This window comes from Bidens hawaiensis, unplaced genomic scaffold, assembly GCF_021521415.1.
Source record: "Bidens hawaiensis isolate Kalapana, Puna unplaced genomic scaffold, B.hawaiensis_p1.1 tig00020341_1, whole genome shotgun sequence".
Taxonomy (NCBI): Eukaryota; Viridiplantae; Streptophyta; class Magnoliopsida; order Asterales; family Asteraceae; genus Bidens; species Bidens hawaiensis.
This window is the reverse complement of record NW_027493096.1, coordinates 198,698-220,183: the sequence shown is the minus strand read 5'-3', so window position 1 is coordinate 220,183 and position 21,486 is coordinate 198,698. Positions and strand designations below refer to the sequence as shown.

General features: G+C 34.0%; 1 protein-coding gene and 2 pseudogenes across 1 annotated transcript; 2 read left to right on the top strand and 1 right to left on the bottom strand.

Annotated features, from left to right (window-relative positions):
* Nucleotides 1–916: 916 nt before the first annotated feature.
* LOC143560476 (transcription initiation factor TFIID subunit 6-like) lies at nt 917–4,388 on the bottom strand. The gene is made up of 12 exons (XM_077048769.1): nt 4,255–4,388; nt 4,062–4,148; nt 3,838–3,939; nt 3,642–3,750; nt 3,393–3,496; nt 3,187–3,324; nt 2,304–2,399; nt 2,111–2,232; nt 1,889–2,021; nt 1,686–1,805; nt 1,483–1,597; nt 917–1,419 (listed from the first exon to the last, which is right to left on the bottom strand). Exons 1-12 carry the CDS (start codon nt 4,378–4,380, stop codon nt 1,022–1,024), a joined length of 1,650 nt encoding a protein of 549 aa, XP_076904884.1. The 5' UTR covers nt 4,381–4,388; the 3' UTR covers nt 917–1,021.
* A 7,290-nt stretch (nt 4,389–11,678) lies between these two features.
* LOC143560475 (uncharacterized) lies at nt 11,679–15,523 on the top strand (annotated as a pseudogene).
* Nucleotides 15,524–18,080: 2,557 nt separating this feature from the next.
* On the top strand, nt 18,081–18,616 carry LOC143560495 (uncharacterized protein At5g39865 pseudogene; annotated as a pseudogene).
* Nucleotides 18,617–21,486: the final 2,870 nt, after the last annotated feature.

Genomic DNA, 21,486 nt, shown 5'->3' with positions numbered 1-21,486 from the left:
ATCGTACTCAGTAAATCCCACCAATAGCAAAGTTATGGTAGGGTTTGAGGAGGGTAAGATGTAGACAGTCTTATCTCTACCCCGTAGAAATAGAGAGGTTGCTTCCGGTGAGACCCTTGACTCGATAGTAGTTTTGCATCAAGCTTTGAACATAAGACACATAGCACTCAACCATCGGCCGATTAGTGCATGCACCCTTGTCTTTCGGCTATCAACGCTGCCACTTGATGCCTGATTAACATTCCACCACTTTTAATGTTATTTTCACGAAATTAGTAAAACAACATCAAAATTAACACAATTTCACTTTCTTGTTGTAAGTTATTCAAAAATCTCAATATTTTCTTGTCTTTTTTATTTAACGTTATCCATGTTTTTTAATTAAAATTTATTCTTGTGCTATTACAAATTCTTGCATTTGACATGTAGTGAAACATCATTATTTCTCTAAACGTGACATGTAATGTTTTTTTTTAGGTTTTTTTTTACCGTATATTTTTCTTCATTTCACTTACTCTCATTTTTATTTCACGTAATTTTTTTAAGGGTTGAGAATGATGGTTCCATAGGATCATCGTCTTCATCATCATCGCTCAAGAAACAATCAAGAAAATGGATTAAGAAACAAATATTCTTCTTGATGACAATCTCAATTATGAGATTTGCATGCTTTGTTCATGATAATATACTTTTGTGTGCTTTTACCTCGAAAAAACACAATCACTATATCTCTATCTATATGATAGTTTGATTACAGTCTATTGTTGTAACGTAATTGTGTTCTCTTTTATCATATCGAAGTTTTTAATACAAATTATAGGCAAATAAGATGGTATTTGATAATTCACTAAACTTTTATACTTTACTGCATTATTAATATACTAATTAACAATAATTTACTGCGTGATTAAACCTAAAAGTAGAAAACCGAACTCCAATATTTTAAGAAAAAACATTCAAATTCAAAATCACAACACTTAAAACTTGTTCATCTTTAACTAACAATGTTACAAATTCAAAATTACAGAAATAGAGACATCTCAGGAGCAGGAATGAAGGACATAATGCCTTCACCAAACACTTCAAATAACGAAAGCACAACCTGTCCTGAATTCAGATCATCTTTCCAAACCTGCTTAAGATGTGCAGGTGTCCTCGATCCATACCTGCTGCTATCTTTCCGTCCTTGTCTATTATTATTGTTATCATCTTTATCTTTATCTTTATCTTTAACCTCATCATCACCCGTTTGCATTTGAGCCGATGAAGTTTCAGCCTCGGGTTCACCAGCAGCATTAGCACCAGTTTCACCTACTGTTATGGCGGTATTGTTAGACGATGAAGCCACCGGCCCATCAATGACCATTTTCTTTGGAGAAGGCTGTTGTTCCAACTCTTCTGTATCCGCCTTGCGTTTATCTATAAATATAAATATTTGTTAAAATTATTGTTTTTTGTTAATTAATGTTTATGATAGCTTACGTGCTTCACTTGAACCAATGACCCGTGTATTGGTCTTCCAAAAAGAATCGGCGGGTGGTGAAGGTAATATTGGAAAAACCTTCAACAGATCATACACGGATCTACCTGCAGCACCCTGAAAAAAAAAAGATTATATGGCCATAAATAGGGTTGCAAAAGAACAGATTTTAACTCGCTTAAAACTTGAATTGAGCGAAACCGACCAACAATGCACCATATACACGCCAAGCTTCGTGTCTTGTCATTTCCTTGTTTTGATTCTGAAGTATATCTTGAAGAAACACTAAATAAGCTTCAACATTTGGCAAAAGAAGAGGGCGAACCTAAAAAAAAGAGTTGAAAAATATATCGAATCAAGTTTGTTTGTAACTCCGTATATGTAGCTAACACTGTAATTTTTTTTTACCACATTAGGGCCAAGAGCTGCTAGTCCTTGAATAGCACCATAATGTTGATTCAACGTCCGTTTACAATCCAAAAACGTATTAATCAGCGTTCTAGTCAAACGTGACTGCAGACTACTGTAATTATGCCCAAACCTGAATAAGATATTACAAAATTTACTATTTAAAGCATGCCATCAACATGAACACTGACCAGACAATAAAATAATTCTAAAAAGTCTGACCTTTTGCATATAGTGGCGACAAGTTTAGCAGTAAAATCTCTAAGCTCCCAGTGATTGTCAGCACGATTTCCTAACCGTTTTGCAATAACACATGTTACGACAGCTGGCATCACCTGGTGCAACTGCATGATCATGAAACATGTTAGCAATGTTTTTAAAATACCATTAATTAACAAGTCAATTATTGACTTACATAAGGTTCAACATGTATGTGTGGATTCTGGAGAAGACTCCAAACGAGGCGCATTAATGCAAAGAGCAGCTTGAAATCGTTTAGACCACGAGAAACCTGAAAAAAAGTAGATATGTAAAATGAAAATGAGTGGGCATAACCCGTGCGTTGCAACAGGATGTTAAAATTTGTAAGGCCCGGTTTTGATGACATGAACACCACTATTCAACCCACGAAAAAAACACGTGCAGATAGAAATGAGCACATAGAAACGGCAAATCCCAAATTTATTAAAGCATTCATATTTTAAAGGCTGTAAAAGAAAAGTTAAAAAAAGAAACCAGGAGGCAACTTTGACAGCGTTTACGTTTGAGCTTCAATGCCTTGTAAATTATCGTGAAAACTCATTTTTGAATTAAATTTATATCAAAACATAGATATTAGATAAAAATAAACACATCACAATGGCGTATTCGGAGTTTTATAAAACATTATATTATAAAAGTCATAAGAGAAACAAAATATGATTGAAAGTAATTATAATATTAAAATAATAATAGCTTTTAGGAGTTGTAATATGTGATTTGGAAGCAATGTATTTAATTAACTACTTCAGTAAATGAAAAAAAAAAGCTTACCAATAGTTTAATTAAAATGGAATTAAATAGGGCTTAAATATATGTATATGGGCCAAGACTGGTGGTCGAATCAATTCAAGGGGCATATAAACCGATGTGATAAAAATGAAATTAATGGTCGCAAAGACAAGGTGGGAATGAAAAAAAAATTTAAAAAGTAATTAATGCAAATTTAGTAAAACCACTGTTCATAACGCTTTGCTAAATGAATATATATATATATATACTATTAGCGCAGCCTTTGATTTTGTTTCATGGAAGTTTACCTCATCTTCAACAAAGCATGTGAAATACGGAACTAAAGGATGAAGTCCAGAATCAGTGGCCAAACTCACTAGTGCTTCTTTAAACAGAACAGAATCGGGCTTGCTTATTGCCAGCTCAGTAATTTTTGTAAAGTATAACTGCAGTAACAAAATGAAATTTCAAAATGATAAAAAGAACATGCACACACACACACATATACATATACCTGAAGTTCTCTGGATAAGACATGTTTTACAGGCAATCTAATATCAACAGGCAGCTCGTCACTCTTCTGCTCGGTTTTTTTGGTCTCGGGTAAAGTAGGAATAACTGCAGATGATCCATATAATCTCCAAATGTCAGCTCTGTGACAGAGAACCCATATAGAAAACATAAACTTTGAATTTGAGTTTTGTACAGAAGTTTGAAAAAACTGTTTTTAACTGCATTGAACAAGGGCTTTGTAATATCAAACCTTCAACAGGGACGTTTTCGGGAATAGCAGGCTGTACACCTTCAATGGCAAGCCAGTGACAGAAAAGTGAAGTGTCTAGTGGTGCTTTTGGCAATGGGGCTTCAATAACCTTATGTTAGAAAAATAAATATAAGTTTAGGTTATTCTATAACTTTAATTACAGAAAATCACATGTTGAATGTTTTTTAGTTCTTACGTCTTTAAAATCCACATCCTTGTCCTCGATGTAAAATAAATCATTGTGTCCGAGGGCTCTTTTGAACTTTAAAGGATCTCCAGATGCAAATCCATAGATTGGCTGAACAGACAATAATATTGGTTAAATTTAGAACAAAATATGTTATTACAACCAGATTTATTGTATTTTTGACATTATTTCTAGAATATCATTTGAAGTTAAAAAGAAAAGTGGTGATTTACCTCGACGTTTCTCATGCTAAGTGCACTGTCCACATCATCTGTAGTCAATGTGGTCCTTTTTGAGTGATGCATTTTTTTGATCCCTTCCTGCAGTTTAAACGTTTCAAATATTATTACCATATTAAGTTTTTAATTAATATGTGATGGCTACTGTGATTATAATCTGTAAGAAAACAAAAGGATACTATATCACCTGTATTATTTCACGCATACGGTACTCTACATCAGGAGCAAGAGCCAATGCAGCATCTGGAGACAAATTATTTATGCCAACGCTCTGTGCTATGACCTCAACTGTCTCTTTTGGTACAATGCTCATTTTCTCCTTTTTTTAATATGGTGACATCACATGGGAGATCAGACTCAAGGGTATTCTGCAAAATTAAATGAAACATTTTCTATTATGGGTTTGTATGTGCAGAAATACAATACTACTATAATATCTGGCACTTGAAGGGTCTAAGCATAAAAAAAGCAAAACCATACAGAAATCATAACAGTTGTCAAGGCGTTAAATCAAACTCAAAAGAAGAAATGTGGTATATGGATGCAACAGAAACAGACTGAAATTTAGACTTGTAGTTTAGCAGAAGAACATGGTTCCTTAGACTGAGTGCTGTGGTGCCGTCAAAGTGGCATGAAACAAGCCAGGTCAGCAAGGTTAGTGCCCACCACCATAACACATTGAACCACATGGGGCGCTGCCCCTTCCATCGCCATCTCCTTCATTTCAGCCCCATCATAACACACTCTAGTTTGTTAAAAGGTGAAAGCCCTCTTTGCCAAGGCAGCGGCTACATGTCACAACATGCCCCTTTCACCCCTCCCACAACACATAGTCTTATCTTTATTAAGAGAAAGACAGCATTTGCAAATATACTTGTCAAACATCCTACTTTATGAGTTCTTGTTCATTAAAATAGTTCATTGGGGTTACACTAGGGAAATCCGCATAAAACTGTCTAAAGATCTCGATAAAAGAAAGGAATCATTATATGTAGGTATATGCTAGTGACACGATACTTCTTTATATCTTCTTGTTAGTCCAGACTGTTCTTCTAAAGTGTTCCAATTTGAAATTGATACAGAAGCATTTGACTACCTTTGTTAACAACATTGCTCTAAATTTCAATAAAGCCCATGTAGGGTAGTTAAGCAACTTCCTATGTATTAAGCTATGCACCACCACATGGTCCACATAGGTTACTTAGGGACGCTTAATCAACTACCTAGAAGTTTCCTGGTTTGTATTATTAGCAACCAATCAAAGTGAGAAAAAATCAAATTCAAATTTAAAAAGCATGATTAGTATTTCAAACGCAATAATGGATGCTTATGCTAAATGCTAACGCTATCATGAGCACATGAACATCCCTTTTGCTAAAACCTGGTTTCTATTTAAAAACTCCTGTTGTAGTACAACTTCAGTGGACTAAAAAAGCCTAATATGAAAAGTTTAATGATATTTCTAACCTTAAAGAAATGTTGAAAGAAACCAGTTTGTTATATCAAGAGCAGACAACTATGTTTCGCTAATGCCCACATAATTGGTTTAACCTTATAAACTTTCCAGGTCAAAAGACTCGCCAGGAGCGTCTATGAGGAAAGCGGGGAAGGCGACGGTCCCCTGGTCGATCACCTTAACAGGCCCGAATTTTTTTTAATCATATATTTAATATATATGTATTGTCTTCGGAAAAAAATATGCATTCTTAGTGTTTAAAACCAATTACCCAATTCATTTAAGCTTATTTTATAAAAAAAAAAGGTTCTGCACAACCCAAACTATAACCTAATCAGCCATTTAGAAATTAAATTGTTTAAACCAATTACCAAAAAAAATCCCTTTTTTACCGATTCTCGGGGACGGCCCTGAGACTCGCTCTAATAATACTATAATAGCACTTAGAAAAGTCATTTCTATGTTTTTATTACTCTTTAATAAGCATATGGTTAACAAGCAAAGCCAATTTGAGTTGAAAAGCATCTTCATTTTAATTAATAATATGCTAAACCACCACACTTTCATACCCTGTTTGGTCTAAATTCTACAACCAATACACCATCAAATTTATGATAACAACCTCGAGAACCTTGCATATTTGATTCGGCTAACGTGTAAATAACAAAAAACTTAAATTCAGAGAGGGCATTTTATCAAACACTTGGTGTGCATAATAACAAAAACAGTTCAAATTGTTGCCTTCACACACATAACGAAACACAGTATAAAATATGTATAGAAGCAATTGATTTCCCTAACAAGTAGCAGATCCTATATGCGAATTAACAAGAACAGCTAGTCTAGGGTTTTATTAAGGCTGTGATTATAAAACCGTAAGCCGAAATTATCAAGCTATACGCAAATTGAGACAGTAGCAAGTTCGATTGCTTACCTCTTAATCGCTGCCGGAGACTTAATAGTGACGGCCGTCGGTGGATGACGGTGGTTCCGGTCGGGAAGTGTACTGAGCATGTGAGCCAGGTTGAATATATATATTTATAGCCTAAGTATTGGTTAATTAAAATTCAACCCTCAGCAAAATCCGATGCCTTGCAATGACACAATTTGGTCGGTATCAGTTAAGTTCGTTACGGCATCGATACTAAATCCAGAATCCATAAAATAAGTTTGTAAACGCCCAAAATTGTTTTGGTATATACATGACTTGTTACGGTTGGTATTTGTTAAATTTATCTTTGCAGTGACACTAAAAAATAAATTTGTAAGCGCCTAAAACTGTTACAGAAAAATTTTAACAAAAGAAACAAAATAATTAGAATGCTCAAATTTTGCAATCTACATCAAAGTTTGGTGCATTTACACTATATTCTTGAGTTTAAAAGATAAGGAAAAGAAATGATAAGATTGAACAGGGAAAGAAAGGAAAAGAAATTATATACTTAAAAGAGATTCTCGAGTTAAAATAAAAGAAAAGAAAATAAAGTGTTAATTATATTCTTGAATTAGATTTGAAGGAAAAGATAGGAAAAAAAATTATAACTTTACAATTATGTCCTCATAGCCAAATGAAAAGAGAATTAAAATAGGGTAAATTGGTAATTTTGTAATGGGCAATAAACTTTCATTCACAATCCGGCCATATTTGACAGGAAACTTTTGGAGGAAAAAATACCCAACTTTTCTTTTCATTCCCTTTCTTTTCTTTTAAAATAAAAACTCAATAATGAAAAAAGAAAAATTTTCTTATCTTTTCTTTTCCAAATCATTAAATAAAAAACTCAAGAATGCAGTGTTAAAGATAGTAATTTTAGTATGTTAGATACGGTTACTAATAATTTATAGTTCAATATATTTGGTGCATTTAACATATATTATTTTATTTTATTTTTTGAAAATTAATACATATTATTTTATTAGAAACCAGATAAAAAAAAAAGGAATAATGGTATTTTATACAGTAATAGATTTACTTTTTTAAATAGCTCAAAAGAAAATTAAACAAAATAAAAATTAATGATCGGTAACCTTTGTTGTCATCCGATATATCAAAGTAGATGAAACGATAAGAGTTGAAAGCTTAAATTTAATGATGATGATTTTAGTATGTTGGACACGTTATACAACATACGTCAAGTTCAATACACATTACAAAATGCGTTTGACACGTTGCAACATATTTTCATATAACGTATTTTGTTTTTTGTTTAGATAATAAAGCATAAAGAAGATTTAGGACACAAATGCCAACAGGCTAAGTGAGCCTGTTTAGCTAATGGTAATGCCAAATAAGGTTGTTTGCATTATAACACTCACATTCATAGTGGATCCTAACCAGAGGACAACCACTTTGTGAAATTGTCAACATGTCGTGAATTAATGAGAGCCAAATGGAACTTAAAGCACATGAAAATCAACATGATAAACTCTTTTGAGGAAGCGATAAAATAACACTTATGTTTTAAGTTGAGTTAATTAAGAGATACAAGTATCGCAACATATAATAGTCGCGTATGTGGGGATAATGAAAATTGAATTGATTAATTCCATTCATAAACAATTACATTTTATAGAGATTCGAAACCCTCAAAACCTAGACTGGGTTGTGGGCTCATACTAATAAACCCAAAACAATAACACTCTCTCCCAAGTTGGAGCAAAGGAAACCATAAGCTTAGACTAAAAAAACATTAAAACATAAATAACAATTCTAATAAACCCTAAATAATATAGTCTTCAATTTCCGTCCATGAAATTTCAGCCAAATTTCCATGATCCTGCAATCTTCAATGACAATCCATAATTTTGAATGATTCTACAGTCCTGCAAGCGGTGTAGGCGGCGCGGCATGGTGGTGGACCATAAAAGAGCGGTGGTGGTTTGGCTCGTGGCTGGAGGATCGTAGTGTTGGCTCAATTGTTTTTTGGCCAAAGTGTAAAGTCCAGCCCAAGAATTATTAGGGTTTATTATATTTGGTAATATCTTAGCTAACAAGTTAGGTTAGTCTATATTTACAAAGATATGTTAGACATTATAGATTGTGATGTGTGAGATGCAACCGAGTTAGGGTTCATCTAGAGATAACGAGATGTAACCGAGTTAGGGTTCATCTGGATGCAACCGAGTTAGGGTTCATCAAGAGTTAAACCGAGTTAGGGTTTGAGAGTTGTAATCAGTTTTTTGAGTTATATTTTATGACTAATATAAACGAAAGTTATTCGTTTAATTCGTGTTGATTATCAATCTGGGACTTGACGTAGTCAATAGAGAAGCGGCGCCAAAAGAATAGCTAGCTCAACAGATAACCAGCGGCATGGGACCACGATCTTGCAAGTGAGCGGCACATCAAAACCTATATGTTTTTTCTTGTATACGACCAATTAACATATTTGAAGCTAACATATTTTCATTGTGCTTGAAACTTCACATGATTTGGTTCACCACTCATGTGTTATATCGTGAAAAAGAGTGAGCCTAGGAAAAGAGGAGCGTGCAATGATTCATGAATTTGGGCTTCAAGATTAGTTCTTCACCGTCTAAATCATATATCTTGGTGATTTGCTTTAATAAAGTTTGTTAGCCAGTGATGCTTTGACCCTAACTCATGTTTACTCAAAATTCTTGATCGAACGCCCGTTTTGATCCGTCCGTTTTGCCAAGCTTAAACTTAAGATAGCAAATATTGGCCTATTGAAAATGTTAATTAATTGAAAAAAACAAAATAATCTTTCATTTCTTCCTCAAAGAATTCCTTTTCTCAAGTTCAAATACAATATTGTTAGAAATGTTATTACGTTTGCTTGATGGTGTTTTACGATTATTCATTCAACTTAAGGTAACATATTGGTCTAAGAGCATACACCAATTGTTTTCCAGACTAGAATTACCATGTTGCTTCTTGAACAATTGAACTTAGTTTATCTAAGGTATTATTTGTTTGGCAATCAAGTGTTTAATCAATAAGAAGTCTGATTGATTAAGAGTTATCCTCTAAATCATTTAGCATGTCTCTGAAACTTAATTATTAAGGGTTTCTATGAGCCATTAAAAGGTCTAACCAAACACACTCTAACTCTAATCAATTCAAATGTAACCTATTAATGATTTCATTAAAAGCTGTTGAAATATGTCCAAATTCAATTCATATATGTTTTAGTTCCAATTCGTATATAATCAAAATGATGTATGTTTTAGTTCTAATTATTTGTTCTTGTTCTTTAATAAGGGTTGGATAATTGATAAACGGGCTTGGAGTTGGTCTAGCGGCTGATGGGCTTGGACAACAATCGACAAACTTAGTTGGTCTAGAAGTTGGGCTTAAAGCTAGCGGTTGATGGGCTTAAAGTTGGAAGGTTGTGTTTCCTGCTACGGTATGTTTGACTCGTTTTGACAGTTTGATCTCTGTTCTCTTATAACTTTCATCTTCGTTCTTGTTGAATCTAGGGTTCTTCATGTTGATGATCCTAATTTGTTTAGAGAGTTTGTTTATATGTGTATTAGTTTGTGATGTTTGTTAGTCTTTTCCGTGATGGTTGATTGTATCTTTTATGTTGAACTAAAGATCCGTATCGTTTTTTTGATTACTTGCTCGATTTAATAAGAAGATTATAGTTTTATTACAAAGGCTACCAAACAACTCCCAAACCTCAAAAATTACTACAACATACGTGTTGGCAAAACTAAAAAGCTAAAACCAAACAGTTTTATATTCCAACGTGCAACATTTTCTGTTTATAAATTTTACTAGCCTACAAAACAAATATTAGGATATTACAATCTTAACATGGATCATTAAAACTCTAGATCTTATTGACCTAGGATTCACATTCCAAGCACTCTGAATCATTGACACTCAAACCTCATTTAAAAATGAACATGATTCATACATGAATCGTAAAAGCCTAACTCTAATTATTATGAATGAAGCTTCATCCGAAAGAGAGGTGAGAGCACGTTTATGAGATGAAGAAAATAATTGACAAAAATTATTTCTTAAGAAATGAAAAATCATTATATATTTAATGTTTTTTTTTTTCATAAAAAGCCTTCGAAAATAAATATTGGCAGCATTGGTCTTCGTCCTTTCACTTCTTTCATCTCCGGCATTCTAATTTTATTTTTGATCAATCCTGAACTCTTTGACAACCTTCTTCGATGGCAGTTATGGTTTTTTCAGGGTCTGAAGCGGATTTTAAAACCAAAGTTTTTCTCGTTAAATGAAAAAGTATTATTGTTACGATTTTTTGAAAGGCGTACATTTACACTATCATATTTTAGAGTAAGTTTGAATGAAAAGAACCATTCGATGCATATTAAATTTTTTATTCTTCTAGTCAACATCTAAAATTAAATAACGTTACATCCTAAAAATTTAAGAATATAAACACCTGTCTTAAATTTATTTTCTATATGATTGAGAGCTGCTATAAAGACAACTCGTTAAAATGCGAATACATAACTTTTATACACCGACAATAAGATATAAAAATGCAACATATATATTTTATAACAGGTATAAAGATTACTCGTTTAAAATACGAATTTACAGTAAACTAAAAGTAACAAACAAGTTATAAAGACAACTTAGTTAAAATACGAATACATAACCTTTTATATACCGAAAATAAGATTAGAAAAATGAACATATTTATTATTTAAACAACCTGAGGCGAAATTATTGTTTGAATAATTATTCAAAGTATATTCAGTCGATACTTTCCTACAAGACACAATGTTAAAAATTAATATATTACCTGGTAAATTTCCATTAAAAACCCCAAATTGCAATCACTTTACCGTATGAAGTATGAACACATCTTTGGAAACAATCAATTCAAATAAAACACAAAAATAGAAAATCTTTCCATATAATATCTTATTACAAAAAATTTTAAACTTTATTAACGTTGAAAAATAATTTGTAAGAAAGAAAACTGTGATCCCACCCTACACACCAACCACAACTTCCCCACCCAATCCCTTTTAACACCCACAATTCAACATTAAAATCTTCCTTCCCATGAACTAATCAACCTAATGTTAGTCAGTCACTTCTTCCCTAATAATAATAATTATTATTTTTAATCCCATATTCACCCTAATTAGCTCCCCATCTACATCTATTCTCATAAATTTTTGTGGGTTTTAATTTTTTATTAAAGAAACTTAAGATTTGACAGGCACCCATTTGGGGATTTGTGGTAAAGATTTGATCTTTGATTAAAATCTTGTGCCCAGTTAGCCCATGTGAGGTTTTCTTGAATCTTTATGGTATAAAGATAGGATTTTTACAGGTTTCTTGAATTACCCAACTGGGGATATGTGGTAAAGATTTGATCTTTATATGAATCCTGTACTCAATTAGCCCATGTGAGTGTTTCTTGATCTTGTTTTGGTGTAAAGATAGGATTTTTATAGGTTTCTTGGTTGATTATAGACTTATAGTATTATACCTTTAGTTTGTTTAAGGATCCATTATGTTTAGGACTCAAAGCAAGAGGGATCTAGCGGTTGAGATTCAATCGCAAATACCGATATTGAGACCGAGTATTCACGCCAGAAGGGCGTATATGACTGTGAAGTTTCAAGATCTTTATGGGTTTACAGTTGAAGGCAATGTTGATGATGCAAATATATTGAATGAGGTGAGAGAGAAAGTGAGGGAGCAGGGTAGGGTATGGTGGGGATTAGAAGCAAGTAAAGGGGCAAATTGGTATTTGCAAACTCATGTAACTTCTGCACTTAAATCATCCTTGAAGTTTTCAGCTTTAGTGAATGGTATTACTCTCAAGAAGCTTATTAGAAAGGGGATACCTCCGGTTTTAAGGCCGAAAGTTTGGTTTTCTTTGTCTGGTGCTGCTAAGAAGAAATCAACTGTGCCTGATAGTTATTATAATGATCTGTTAATAGCTGTTGAGGGTAAAGTCACCCCTGCTACAAAGCAGATCGATCACGTGAGTTTACGCGTTCTTTATTCTCATTATATCAATATCTTTTTGGCTCAATCTCATATTTTTGTGGTTTATTATGCTATAAATATGTTTACATGATCTGGAGTTTGTGAAGGTATTTTGTATGATTACGTGTATATTTGATGGGATATATAATAATTGTTGCTGATGTTTGCTTTAAATTCAGACACCTCAATTTCAGGCTTGTAAACGAATCGAACGAACACAGATGAAGCATGTCCGTGTTCGTTTAACTTTATCCGAACAAACGACCGAACAAGGACAACTAAACAAATGGTGTTTTCTTGTTCGTGTTTGTTAAAAATGAGCATGTTCGTGTTCGTTTGCGTTCGTTAACAATATAATCGAACGGTTCACGAACATAAATGGACGAACATTGCTGAAGATGAACAGGCATAAGTGCATAACTAACGATTATAAATGGGCCTAAAAAAATTATTAAAGCTAGACTTAGTTGTAATGGGCCAAAAAAATTTAAATGAATATATTAACACATGTAAGCGAACTTACGTAAACAAACGTAACTGACAAACATAAACGAATGTATACGAGTGAACATAAACTTAAACGTATTTCAATAAACAAAACGTTGAACATAAAAGAACGAACGAGACATATGTTCATGTTCATTCATTTATTAAATACACGAATATAAACAAATGAACTGCCGAATGGTTCACGAACTGAGCGTTCGGTCGTTTACAGGCTTCCTCAATTTGTTTACTTAATGTAAAATTGTAACTTTTCCACATGTTTTAAGTACTAAATATCTATTTATAAATGTAGGACCTACCACGAACCTTCCCCGGTCACCCATGGTTGGACACTCCTGAAGGTCATGCTTCGCTGAGACGGGTTCTTGTCGGTTACTCGTTTCGTGATTCCGATGTTGGTTATTGTCAGGTATGCATCAATAGGTACTAGAAAAACTAAAAAGTTTAAACCGTTTACGGTTTTCTTGAATCTTTGTTCTTTGTTTGCGTTGACCAAGATATTTAATTGACTAATTGCAGGGTTTAAATTATGTGGCTGCATTATTGTTACTCGTGATGAAAACAGAAGAAGACGCATTTTGGATGTTGGCGGTTCTTTTGGAAAATGTGTTGGTTAATGATTGTTATTCAAATAACTTATCAGGCTGTCATGTAGAAAGATTTAACAAAGAGTGTTTAAAGATTTGTTGAAAAAGAAATGTCCAAGGTAATAATCTCGTCTTTGTGTTTTAAATGTTGTTGATTATATATATTATTATAAAGTTGACAGCTTCATAAGCTTTGAGGGTTGTGAAATGCAGTGTTTATGCTCATTTAGAAGCTCTTGAGTTTGATGTCTCACTTGTTGCAACCGAGTGGTTTCTTTGCCTCTTTTCAAAAAGCTTGCCTTCAGAGGTTAATATTATTTCATGCATACACACACACACACATATATATATTATATATATATACACACATATATGAATGTACACGTATTCCACAAATATGTATATGTTTGTATCTAAATATCTACAAAACTTATGCAGATAACCTTGCGAGTTTGGGATGTTCTGTTTTATGAAGGAGCAAAGGTTTTACTTAACATGGCTCTTGCTATATTCAAGGTGATTCACTTAATTATATCATTACTTAGAGACTTGTATATTCATTAGAAAATGAAATTGCAACTTGGTTTTAGGAGAAGTGCTGATTATTTGTCAAATGTCGAAAATAGCCTTCCATATTATCAAATAAGAGAATCTTGTTTACCCTACTTAGTAGCTATAGCACGTATGCTTGTAAACAAAGCGAACGAACACAAACGGGTCATACTCATGCTCGCTCATTTAACTTTAACCGAACAAATGATTGAACACGAACAGTTAAACGGACGAAGTTTTCTTGTTCATGTTCGTTCTTTATGAAAATAAATGTGTTCGTGTTAGTTTATGCTCGTTCGTTAATAGTATAAACGAACGGTTCACGAATGCAAATGAACAAACTGAACATAGGTGAACGAATATAAACCAACATAGCTGAGCAAACACCAATTAAAGGTAAACGTGTCAATATATTGGACCTTAAAAGTTAATAAAACTAGACCAAATTGTAATGGATGATATTTTAATTTAATAAAACTAGACTAAATTTTAATGGGCCTAACAATTCAAGTGAATACATAGACGAACAAACTTAAACAAGTGAAATGTGAACATAAATGAACGCACGAGACATGTGCTCATGTACGAGTGTTTAACTAAGTGATCAAAAGGTTTTGTTAATGCTTGTTCGTTTACGTTTAATAAATAAACGAAACTCCCGCTGAACAGTTCACAAACGGTTCACTGAATGTTGTGTTCGTTTACTAGCCGACTAACTTGGAAACTTGTACCTTCTACAAAATGGCAGTTTCTGAAAAATCTGTGGCCCTAAAACCAAATCTTGTAACATGTTTGGATGCATTTTTTAACATGTTTCAGGTAAACCTTAACAGCATTTCGTTCACAAAATTACAAACCGTTTATTGTTATTGCAGATGAAGGAAGATGAGTTGCTAACAGCAAATCATGTTGGGGATGTGATCAATATCATACAGAATACCACTCATCATCTCTTTGATCCTGATGAACTATTGACAGTAAGTGTATCCTTCGTATATGGTTTTTTTATCCTATACTATAAGGATAATATAACATTATATTTTGGTACTTATGAGTGCAGGTTGCCTTTGATAAACTCGGGTTTATGAGCACAAATATATCAAAGGAAAGGAAAAAGCAAGAACCAGCAGTAATGGCAGAACTTGATCAAAGGTTAAGACGGTTGAATTCTAGTACTCTGGATGAGAACAGCTGACATATGTTGTTTAAATTTAATAAACCTGAATACACTTGGACATGTTGTACAAATGCTAAAGGCTGCAATGTCTAGCATGCTTGTTTTTCTACTGTTATTTATATTTTATGGTTAGGAGGTTACTTGCCTCACAAAGAATTTGTGTTCAAATCTTGTGGCTTCTAATGGAGTTTATGTTTGTTTTCTTAGAGTATTGGGTGCATTGACAGTTGAACCACAACTCAGTGTTCTTTAGCCATCTTTTTAAATGTTATAAATAATTTAATTTTTAATATGTTTTATATTTTTAATACAATTAGAAAATATTTTTATGTATAGTTTATAAAAATATCATCTGAGTTTCTTAAAATCTTTGTTATCATAATTTGCAGAAAGAAAGTTATGAACCAAATATTTGGTTTTAAGGCTTTTTAAATTTGACTGTGTCTAGATTCAAATTAAAAAATCACAATATATAAAATTTATCAACAAAATATTTGGTTTTAAGGTGTATTAATTTTGGTTGTGTCTAGATCCAAAAAATTACAATTTGTGAGAATCGTTACAAAACTCTAGGAATTGTAGATAAATGGAATAGAGAAATGGAATTGCAGAGAAAGGGAATTGGTCTGGAGAATGAGAATTGACTGTTCTGTTTGGTAGTACAGAGATTTCAGTAGAGAAATATAGCTAAGAATCATTTCTCTTGTTTGGTACATAGAAAATAAACAGAGAATTATATCAACTTTATCATTAGCACAAGTATTTTTTTCATAACAAATATTTATTAAAAAATAAAAAACATATAAAAAGATGCATAAATTCCAACCAAAATATGCATTGATCAAACCAATTCACATACAAAACATAGTTTTTAAGCAAAAAACATCAACCATAGTTAAAACCAATTCACATACAAAACATACTTCAACCATACACAACTATCCCATTGAACCATCGGTATACAACTCGACCATCTCAATTTTCTCTTCTATTGTCAACGCAAGAAAAGAACGTCCTAGATCCACATCTTTACCAATCAAATGAGCTGCTTTGAACCGTTTTTTCGTAGTGATACCTGGTAAAGCTTTCAACTCATCACCAACCTTTTCATAGATTTCACGAGCCTCCATACCTTCTTTGCTAAGTTGTTCACCCACCATCTCCCCAAATCGAAGCAAAACTTCCTTGATATCTTTGCAAGACTCTCGATATATCTCATCTGCATCCGTGCTTCTACCTCTTTTGCGCTTGCTTGTTACACTTCCTGTTTGTCCTTCAGATCTATCAACATTTGGAACGGCTTCATCAACAAAATCAAAGTCTTCAATATCAACAGGTGAGCTTTTTTGCGTCTCTTGAACATCTTCTTCTCCAAGGTCAACTGCTTTACTACCAGTAGCTCTATCCTTACCGAATATGGTACACAATTTGTCATAGAAAGGAAATGACTTGTCACGAAAATTCACAGCACCTTTGTGAGACTACAAGACAATTACAAATAAATTAGACTAAAATTTTAAAATCTAAAAAATATATTTTTTAGAATATACCTTCACGTATTCATTCCAAACACTATCATTGGCAATAATACAACATTTTTGTTCATCCCAACCAAACCCACTTGTATGCACCATATCATATACAATGCTAAAGTGTGTCTTCCATGTCTTCATCCTAGACTTTATATGTGGTTCTGCTTTGAGGCCAGAGTTAGGAAGACTTACATCTAGCAATTGTTGAACACCATTTAAATAACCTGGTTTGAATCCATTGTCAGCACCAGCATACTTTCCGGATGCATGTATCTCCATTAATGCATCAATTAGCTTTGCATCTTCATTATTTGTCCAGGTATGCTTGCTCCGAGTAACTCCTCTCACTATATTTGAATCTGCCATGTCTACGTACAAATGCATAATTATACAATTAAAAATCATAATTCATGTAACTACAAATACAAATATAACAAGAAACATTAATAAGAAACAAATAAAGTGCATAAATAAGACAGAATTACAAATTTTGTCCTTTAAAAAAAGCCAAATTACGGTTCGTTTCCTTTTCTAAGTTTCCTTGCAGGCGGTGTACTTTAAACTTTTTTTTTCTACACGTTATGTCCTTTACGCTAACTGGGTTAGAAAAACTCAGTTAAATGCCCTCACGTGAGGCGCATGTGAGGGCATTTTTGTCTTTTCGTCTACCCTGCAACTTCTTCTTCCTCTTTCCCTATGTTTCTTTAATCTCCCTTTCCTATTGTTGCATCATCCTTCCCCCACTCAACCCACCATTATCCGACCACCATTTTTTCCGGTGACCACCACCAATATTCAGCCATCATCTCCTCCAGCCACCATCTGCAACTTCCTGTCTCTCACCCTCCCTTCTTCACTCAATTCGACCATTACAGCATCAGCTAAAAATCGTCGGCCACCACCTCCGACACAACAAAACCACCTGAAACCTGTACTTACCCACACTATATCTCCTAATTCATTCGATTTTAAATCTGAGCAAATTAATTTTTAGATCTAATTTTTGTTTTCGCCCCCACTATTTATCTTTCGGCGTGTTTCAAGCAAACATCAATTGAACGATTATATTTCAGATCTGGTGAGAGAGAGAAAGGAGACTGGACGGATGATCTTCCCAGCCGGATTTGGAAAAAGGAAACAAGTAGAGAGAGAGAGAGACATGAACTTGCAGATGGTGGCGGGGGATAGTTGTGGTTGCCGGAGACGATGAATGTGGTGGCAATGAAAGATGGCCGAAAACGGAGATGATGGTGGCGGTGGCTCAATCCGATGGCGTTATATCAATTCCAGGAGCCGAAAAGCGAGTAGTGATATACACAACCAGCCTCCGGATCGTCCGGTCAACCTTCGAAGCCTGCCGTACAGTCAAATCAATCCTACGCGGCTTCCGTATCTCAATCGACGAACGAGACCTGTCAATGGACTCGAGGTTCCTACACGAGTTACAAAACCTCATGTCAGAGTCCGGTGACGTGGACGTTGACCAGTCAAAATTGGAGTTACCTAGGGTTTTTATCGGTGGTGAGTATATAGGCGGAGCTGAGGAGGTGAGGCAGTTGCATGAGACAGGTGAGTTGAAGAAGTTTGTTGAGCGGTTGCCGGCGGTGGCTGCCGGAGTTTGTGAGGTTTGTGGTGACTTTAGGTTTATTATGTGTGATGAGTGCAGGGGGAGTCGTAAGTGTTACAGTGAGAAAGGTGGGTTTAGGAGTTGTACGTTGTGCAATGAGAATGGTTTGGTTAGGTGTCCCTTGTGTTAGTGTCGTTGGATTGGTGGGGTTATTGGGACGGGAAATAACGCCGGAGATTCTTCTAGCGATGGGTCGGGTTCGGGTGATAGGGATCGTTTGCGGTGGCCGGAATTTATGGTGGCCGGAGTTTATGGTGGCCGGAGTTTATGGTGATGGTGGTGGCTTAGAGAGAAAGAAGAGAGAAAAGAGGGGATTATATATATTTTCTTTTTTTTTTTAATTTAAAGATACACTAAAATTACAATTATGCCCATCACATGTCTGGCACATGTCATACTTAACTGAGTTTTTCTAACCCAGTTAGCGTAAAGGACATAACGTGTAGGAAAAAATGTTTAAAGTACACCGCCTGCAAGGAAACTTAACAAAGGACACGAACCGTAATTTGGCTTTTTTTAAAGGACAAAATTTGTAATTCTGTCAATAAAAAATACATAATTGTCAAACATAATTAAGAAACATTGTTGGCACGCTGCGCACGCATCGCAGTCCAACTATTAAACATTTCATTAGCAAGAAGATCTCTACGATCGGTCCATTCTTGTGAGGGCACGATCATAGAAATAACATTGTCATGGTCATTTGCAGGTTGTGTGTGATTTACTGGGATTTCGTTATCAAGAGGGTCTTTACTCATTGTTGTTCGTATGAAATTGTGAAATAAACAACAAGCAATGATGATACGTGGCATGGACTCTATGGGATGATATGAGTTATCACGCAAAATAGCCCATCTATCTTTAATCATTCCGAAACATCTTTCTATAACATTCATGGCCGATGAATGTCTCATATTAAAGAACTCCTTAGCATTCGTAGGAGGACGAGACCAATCGTTGAGATGATAACGTTGACCTCGATATGGAGTTAAAAATCCTTCACCATTTGTATAACCGGCATCACAAAGGTAGTATGTTCCTACAATTAACCATAAACTCTATGTTAATTATCATACTTAAATCTATGTATATTCTTTGAAAATTGTCTATCACATACCCGGAGTTATTTTAAGACCATTGGGTCTACTAATTGCATCACACAAAACTCTACTATCAGCTGCAGAACCCTCCCATCCCGCTAAGACATACGTAAATAAAAGGTCTCTCGTACATACTCCGAGTACGTTAGTACAAATCTGCCATTTTCTTGTCCTATAAGGTTTTCTATCAATAGCAGGGACTTTAACTTTAATGTATGTTCCATCTAATGCTCCTAAGCAACCCTGAGTTAAAAGAAATCATTACTTACTAATGTATGTTAGCAAAAAATATCTTTAATAAAAAATGTGTTTGACTAACCTTAAACCATTTCCATCTTTCATCAGTTTCATTATCTGGCACTGGCACGGGTGACTTGTAGAGTTCTTTGTGTAATCGACATATAGCATTTAAGACTAACTTGAAATACCGACTTACAGTTTCCCCGGACCGATGAAATCTGTTGACTAGTATCCTATTCTTTGCATTATGAGCAAGGGTATGTAAAAACATAGCAACTTGCTCATCGACTAGCATGTTTTTACTATTCTTTAGTCCCCCTCTAGTTTCTAGCATATCACAAAGTGTTGTAAATGCATGTATATTCATTCTTATGTTAACAACACTCGTAACATCACTTTCATAAACCATCCTCACCATGTTTTCACGCCTATTATGGTAACTCATTAAATATTTTGTACGTAAAGTCATTGACTCAATCGACCGACGCAAATGATAAGTACACAACATCCACCAACGAATCGTAACATAAATGACATAAAATGCACCTATGGCAACTATTCTTTGTCTGGAAGGTGATCTTGCCATCTACACATAAAAATATAAGAAAATTCAAGAAAAACAAATAACTCCAAAATATAATCCAAATATTAGTTTGCTTTGTGTCTGTTAAATCTAAACTTCATTTAGCTAAGACTATTTCGAAGAGGCATCAATGAAAATAGTCGAAACCCAATAGACTACATCACCAGCTAATCGATTAGCAATTATAAAGGTTATTGAAGGAATAGGTGAATGTTGCAACCGATTGGTGAGTGACTGTCGAGATAACGATTAACAGGAGGCAATTGGGTTGCGGTGCTATGAGTTAACAGATTATAAGATGCATCAAAAGACTATATCACAGATCTACCTTACAAAGCAAAACCAGCAAAAAACAATGACTGCACTGCACAAAGCAAAACCAGCAAAAAACAATGAGTTAACAGATTATAAGATGCATCAAAAGATGTCCAATATCACAGATCTACCTTACAACTGACTTACAAAACAAAGATTTACATGAAGGGTGTCATACTAATAAATATAAATAAGTATGCACAACGGAGATAAGCAAATGCATGTGTGTGAAGTATGAGTGAAACATATACATGTATGAATAACATAAGATACAATCATCTATATTCAGTTCATTCTTCCATTCCACAAGCTATAAAAGACCTTTAATAAAAAGACTAAAAAAAGCAGCAGTGAAGCAGAGCATAATCATACCCTGAGCTTATAGAGCCAAAATCCAAATCCTCAGGCATAAACAAAACTTCAAACAATTATATTCAAAGTACAAAAAGATAAACTTTTTTTTAATTAAGTTTACATGCCTTAGTTATTCTGAAGGTGTTGAGTAGTCCTAACAAAACAAAGTCTTTGTTTATTCGTTAACTTAATAATAATAATAACTAATTCATCATCATCAAGTACTATGAATCGAATAATAAACATCTATTCATTCTTTAAGTTAGGTTGCTTGAATCAATCAGTAAAAGCAGAACATAGAGATAGAAAGAAACAAACAAAGCAGCATACATCATCCGTACATCTAAGCTAAATCATCAACACCGATCTATTATATATAAATATAAATATATGAAGATCGAATATGCATAAATAAATAAAGAGAAAATCAG

What these genes read in the sequence shown, in the direction of transcription:
- LOC143560476 (XM_077048769.1), bottom strand. Translation starts at nt 4,380, where the DNA reads ATGAGCATTGTACCAAAAGAGACAGTTGAGGTCATAGCACAGAGCGTT. An exon ending in CGAAAACGTCCCTGTTGAAG is followed by an intron (nt 3,497 to 3,641) that starts GTTTGATATTAC and finishes GATCATCTGCAG; the next exon opens with TTATTCCTACTTTACCCGAG. An exon ending in TCTTATCCAGAGAACTTCAG is followed by an intron (nt 3,325 to 3,392) that starts GTATATGTATAT and finishes TTGTTACTGCAG; the next exon opens with TTATACTTTACAAAAATTAC.